Source organism: Bison bison, unplaced genomic scaffold (genome assembly GCF_000754665.1).
Source record: "Bison bison bison isolate TAMUID 2011002044 unplaced genomic scaffold, Bison_UMD1.0 scf7180017864134, whole genome shotgun sequence".
Lineage (NCBI taxonomy): Eukaryota > Metazoa > Chordata > Mammalia > Artiodactyla > Bovidae > Bison > Bison bison.
Genome location: NW_011494706.1, coordinates 7640012 through 7646675, shown reverse-complemented (window position 1 = coordinate 7646675; position 6664 = coordinate 7640012). Strand labels below are relative to the sequence as shown.

The window sequence follows — 6664 nt, the reverse complement described above, 5'->3', positions numbered from 1 at the left end:
CATATTTGGTTGTTTATGGGTTTTGGTTTCTTTGGTTGTTTAGTTTTGTTTTTTGTGTGTTTTTTTGGGGGGGTCATTGGACAGGTACTTTGTTATCTTTCCCCATTTTGAAGGAATACTCTTCAGACTTCACTGTGTATACAGATCATGTGTGCGATCTTTTTAAAATACAGATTCTAATTCAGCAAGTCTGGGTGGAACCCATGAGTCAAATTTTTTTTTAATTGAAATATAACTAATTTACAATGTTGTGTAGTTTCTGGTGTACAGCAAAGTGATTCAGTTATACATATATATATTTAGGTACACTTTTTAATATCTTTTCCACTGTGGTTTATTACAAGGTATAAAATTTAGCTCTGTGTGCTACACAGTAGCACCTGTTTTTTATCTATTTATATATAGTAGATTGTATCTGCTAATCTCAAACTTGTAATCTCTCTCTCCTGCCTTCTTTGGTAACCATGTTTGTTTTCTGTGTTTACGAGTTTGCTTCTGTTTTGTAAATAGGTTCATTTGTGTCATTTTTAAAGTGGTATCGTATGATTTTTGTCTTTCTCTGATTTACTTCTTTTGGTATGATAATCTCGAGGTCCATCCATGTTGCTGCACATGGTATTTCATTTTTTTATGGTTGAGTAATACTCTGTGTTCTGTGCCTGTGTGTGTATATCAAATTCTTTATCCATTCTTCTGTCGATGGACACTTAGGCTGTCTCTGTGTCTTGGCTGTTGTAAGTAGTGCTGCTGTGAACATCAGGGATGCATGTGTCTTTCTGAATTAGAGTTTTCTTCAGATACGATCCGAGAGTGTGATTGCTGGATCATATGGTAATCACCTGAAGTGTTATGTTGGCTATGGGTTTGTCATAAATAGCTTTGATTATGTTGACATCTGTTCCCTTTATACCAACTTTGATAAGAGTTTTTATGATAAATGGATATTGCACAAAAATAAACTCAAAATGGATAAAAGACCCTGAATATTAGACTGGATAGTATAAAACTGAGGAAAATGTAGGCAGAAACTGACATAAATTGTAGCGATCTTTTTCGATCTGTTTCCTAAAGGAATGGACATAAAAGCAAAAATAAGCAAATGGGACCTAATTAAGCACAGGAGTTTTTGCACAGCAAAGGAAACCATAAACAAAACAAAAAGACAAAATACAGAATGGGAGAAAATATTTGTAAATAATGTGACCAATAAGGGATTAATGTCCAAAATTTATAAACAGCTTTCTGCTCAATATCAAAAACACAAACCAGTTGAAAGCTAGGCAAAGGACTAAATAGACACTTCTCCAAAGAAGATACACACATGGCTAAGACGCACCTGAAAGGATGCTTAGCATCACTAATTATTAGAGGATGTAAGTCAAAACTATAGTAAGATATCCCCTCATACCAGTCAGAAGATAGCAAATTATAATCACTAAGTCTGTGAATCTGCTTCTGTTTTGTAAGTAATTCATTTATATCATTATTTTTTAGGTTCTACATAAGAGTGACATCATATGTTATTTGTCTTTATCTAACTTCATTTAGTATAATAATCTCCAGGTCCATCAGTGTTGGCATAGAGGGCATTATTTCTTTCTTCTTATTGATTGGGTAATATTCCATTACATATATGTACTTTATTTTCTTGGGTTCCAAAATCACTGCAGATGGTGACTGCAGCCATGAAATTAAAAGACACTTGCTCCTTGGAAGAAAAATTATGACCAACCTACACAGCATATTAAAAAGCAGAGACATTACTTTGCCAACAAAGGTCCATCTAGTCAGAGCTGTGGTTTTTCCAGTGGTCATGTGTGCATATGAGAGTTGGACTATAAAGAAAGCTGAGCACAGAAGAAATGATGCTTGTGAACTGTGGTGTTGGAGAAGACTCTTGAGAGTCCCTTGGACTGCAGGGAGATCTAACCAGTCCATCCTAAAGGAAATCAGTCCTGAATATTCATTGGAAGGACTGATGCTAAGCTGAAAATCCAATACTTTGGCCACCTCATGTGAAGAACTGACTCATTGGAAAAGACCCTGATGCTGGAAAAGATTGAAGGTGGGAGGAGAAGGGGATGACAGAGGATGAGATGGTTGGATGGCATCACTGACTCAATGGACATGAGCTTGAGCAAGCTCTGGGAGTTGGTGATGGACAGGGAAGCCTGGCGTGCTGTATGTAGTCCATGGGGTCGCAAAGAGTTGGACACAAAGATCACTGCAGATGGTGACTGCAGCCATGAAATTAAAAGACGCTTACTCCTTGGAATTAAAGTTATGACCAACCTAGATAGCATATTCAAAAACAGAGACATTACTTTGCCAACAAAGGTCCGTCTAGTCAAGGCTATGGTTTTTCCAGTGGTCATATATGGATGTGAGAGTTGGATTGTGAAGAAAGCTGAGCGCCGAAGAATTGATGCTTTTGAACTGTGGTGTTGGGGAAGACTCTTGAGAGTCCCTTGGACTGCAAGGAGATCCAACCAGTCCATCCTAAAGGAGATCAGTCCTGGGTGTTCATTGGAAGGACTGATGCTAAAGCTGAAACTCCCAATACTTTGGGCACCTGATGCGAAGAGTTGACTCATTGGAAAAGACTCTGATGCTGGGAGGGATTGGGGGCAGGAGGAGAAGGGGATGACAGAGGATGAGATGTCTGGATGGCATCACCGACTCAATGGACATGTGTTTGGTTAGACTCTGGGAGTTGGTGATGGACAGGGAGGCCCGATGTGCTGCGGTTCATGGGGTTGCAAAGAGTCAGACACAACTGAGCAACTGAACTGAATTGAGCGACTGAACTGACTGACCAGGTCCTCTTTATTCATTCCTCTGTCAGTGGACATTTAGGTTGCTTCCATGTCTTGGCTGTTGTCACTGCAGTGAACATTGGAGTGCATGTATGCTTTGAACCATGGTTTTCTGCAGTTATATGCTCAGAAGTGGTATTACTGGATCTTACGGTAGCTCTATTTTTAATTTTTTAAGGAGCCTCCATATGATTCTCCATAGTATCTACCAATTTACTTTTTCCCATAAACTGTGTAGGAGGGTTCCCATTTCTCCACACACACTGCTACATTTTTTGTTTGTACACTTTGTGATGATGGCCATTCTGACTGGTGTGAGGGGAAGGAATAGATAGAGAGTTTGGGATGGACGTGTACACTCTACTACATTTAAAATAGATAACCAACAAGGACCTACGGTATAGCACAGGGACCTCTGCTCAATATTCTCTAATAACCTAAATGGGAAAGAACTTGAGAAAGAATGGATGCGTTGGTTTGTATTAATATAACTGAATCACTTTGCTGTATATCTGAAACTAATACAACATTGTTAGTCAACTATAATCCAATATAAAATAATCAAAAATTTAAAAAACAGAATGGATGTTGATTTATATCAAATGCTTTTTCTGCATCTGTTGAGATGATCATACGTATTTTGTCTCTTTTCTGTCATGTGGTGTATCACATTAATTGATTTGCGTCTGTTGAACCATCCTTGTGAACCTGGGATGAATCCAAATTAAACATGGTGCATGGTCCTTTTTAATGTGTTAGTGGGTTTGGTTTGGTTGTTTTGTTGAAAATTTTAAAATTTATATTCAACCAAAGGTCAGTTCAGTTCAGTCGCTCAGTCATGTCCGACTCTTCGTGACCCCATGGGCTGAAGCACGCCAGACCTCCCTGTACGTTGCCAACTCCTGGAGCCCACTCAAACTCATGTCCATTGAGTCGGTGATGCCATCCAACTATCCCATCCTCTGCCGTCCCCTTCTCCTCCTGCCCTCAATCTTTCCCAGCATCAGGGTCTTTATAAATGAGTCAGTTCTTCACATCACGTGGCCAGAGTATTGGAGTTTCAGCTTCAGCATGAGTCCTTCCAATGAATATTCAGGACTGATTTCCTTTAGGATGGACTGGTTGGATCTCTTTGATGTCCAAGGGCCTCTGTCCCTCATCCAGGGTTACCATGTGTCTTAGTACGTGGTCTGTCCTAGAGAGTGCTTATATGTGCTTAAAAAAGAATGTTTATTTTCGAGATGTAATGTCCAGAAAATATCAGTTAAGTCTACTTGTTCTGCTGTGTCGTTTATGATGTCTATTGTGTTTTTATTTTCTGCCTGGAAGACCTGTCCATTGATGTCAGTGGGGCATTAAAGTCTCCTATTATTATATTCCGCCAGTTTCTCCCTTTATGTCTGTTAATATTTGTTCTATTTATTTCAGTGCTCCTATATTGAGTGCAGGTATGGTTTGTATTTGTTGAATGAAAAAAGGAAATATCTAGGTCTCTTTTTTCACTTGTAAAATTAGATTCTTAGACAGTGAAAGCAGGGAAAATTTGGGTTTTCTCCTTGACTCCTCTTAGTACTTCTAAGCTGAGGGAAGCTTGGAAAAGACACTCACTTCTTCCCCAAATACCAGGGATAGGAGGATGAAGCAGAAATGTTTAAAAATTTTTTGTAATCTGCAACAGTGTTAATAACAACAGAAGTTAGTAATTTTCTTTCAAGTTGTTACTATTTTTCTAGCACCAAGGTTGATGATTCTTTATCTTAAAGAAATTGAACTTTTTTAAGTAATAATTTAGAACTATTTTATTTAAAAGAAGTATAGGAATTAGAAGGATGATATCTTATTTGGTCCTCTTTCCTTAGAAGTGATTTGTAGTATGTGAAAAACCTGTGTGAAAGTCCATCTTGGTACTTTTATACTTAGAAAATTGTCTAGTCATGCATTTTAGATGTTATTTAGCCATAGTGATTCATAATCAGAGTAGACTTTTTAAAAATGGAGTATTTTTTTCTTGGTTTTTAGTGATATTTTTGAGTTTTCTATAATAAGTTACCAATAGTAATGGGCTAATAAAGTACAGTATTTGGAAGGGGAGTTTTAGAAAGACCTTAAATAATCAGTTTTTGCTTTCTTTTTTAGCCGGAAAGTGAAATTTCAACCACAGCAGATGATTATAGTTCAGAGGTAAGAATAAGTAGCATTGTGATTAACATTTTATATTTTTAAAAATTATTGCTGATTATTAGTTTTTTATTACTTACAACTTACAACAACCACATGTTTCTATTATTTTATAAATGTAATAAAAACTAGCATAGTATGATGTAAATAACCTGGAGAAGTTGAAGTTTATGTTTTTCTGACTTCTTTTTTCAGATTATCAATTAAAGTCTTAAATCTCTTTGAGTAACGTGGTCCTTAATTAGATGGAGACCTTGTTTTAGTTTCTAGGAAAGTGTTTGAAATTGGGTTTTGTTATAAGGTTATAATTAACACAGTAAACCTTTTATAATATAGGCTGTTTTATTTTGTGTAATGTTATTTTACAAATGCTTGAATTCTAGTTAATTATGTAAAACCATTTATTGAAATTAATGTTGCAATAGTGACTTTTAGGTGATAAAGGCTAATGTGGGCATTGGGCACTTTAGGAGATACTTTCCTTATGTGTTAAATAAATGTGCTGTTTATCTTTTTCCTTTAGACATGAATGTCATTTATTTTTGGTCCAAGATTTGAGGACATGGAAAACTTTTCTTACTGTGAATGGTTGAACAACTCAGTATATTCTATAAGTTTTCTTTGAATGTATTTATTTGATAATTGCTCTACGGAATTTTGTTGTTTTCTGTCAAACCTCGTATAAGTTTTGATTTATCGTAGTTGTCTAACAGAAAAAAAAAACACTTCATGTTCTTAAATGAACTTAATACTATTTTGGATTTCTAATGGGAGTAAGAACTGTTAGATTTCAAAAGTTTAAGGTGATTGAAAGCTGGGAATATATTTATTAGTGATTCTCATCAGGAAAATAATTAACCAATGTTAAATACATAAATTATTTCCTAATTTAAGCTACATAAAATTGCCTTTATGGGTAATATCTCAGTTTTAAATTACAGGTTGCAATTCAGAGAATCTGCCCTGTGACTTTAAATATGGATCTTAGATATGAAAACATTGCTTTTCTCTTCTATAGTAACTTACTTCTTAGAGCTTCTCAATTGAAAGTTTAAGATGGTTTGATGCTTGAACCAGAGGAGACTTTGGGGCAGTCTACGATTCCACAAAGTGCATTTTTTCTTTAGCAGTTCAGTTCAGTCATTCAGTTGTGTCTTTTGCGACCCCATGGACTGCAGCACACCAGGCCTCCCTGTCCATCACCAACTCCCGGAGTTTACCCAAACTCATGTCCATTGAGTTGGTGATGCCATCCAACCATCTCATCCTTGGCTGTCCCCTTCTCCTCCTGCCTTCAATCTTTCCCAACCTCAGGGTCTTTTCAAATGAGTCAGCTCTTCACATCAGGTGGCCAAAGTATTGGAGTTTCAGCTTCAACACCAGTCCTTCCAGTGAATATTCAGGACTGATCTCCTTTTGGATGCACTGGTTGGACCTCCTTACAGTCCAGGGGACTCTCAAGAGTCTTCTCCAACACCACAGTTCACAAGCATCATTTCTTCAGCGCTCAGCTTTCTTTATGGTCCACCTTGAACATCCATACATGACTACTGGAAAAACCATAGCCTTGACTAGATGGACCTTTGTTGGCAAAGTAATGTCTCTGCTTTTGAATATGCTGTGTAGGTTGGTCATAACTTTTCTTCCAAGGAGTAAGCGTCTTTTAATTT

General features: G+C 36.9%; 1 protein-coding gene across 1 annotated transcript in view; it reads left to right on the top strand.

The window, feature by feature from the left end:
• Positions 1 to 6664, top strand: part of AKAP9 (A kinase (PRKA) anchor protein 9) — a 153800-nt gene that overhangs the window by 13192 nt on the left and 133944 nt on the right. Inside the window, exon 3 of the mRNA XM_010839819.1 lies at positions 4953 to 4997. Within this exon, the coding sequence (XP_010838121.1) occupies positions 4953 to 4997 (45 nt within the window). The remainder of the gene's footprint in view (positions 1 to 4952; positions 4998 to 6664) is intronic.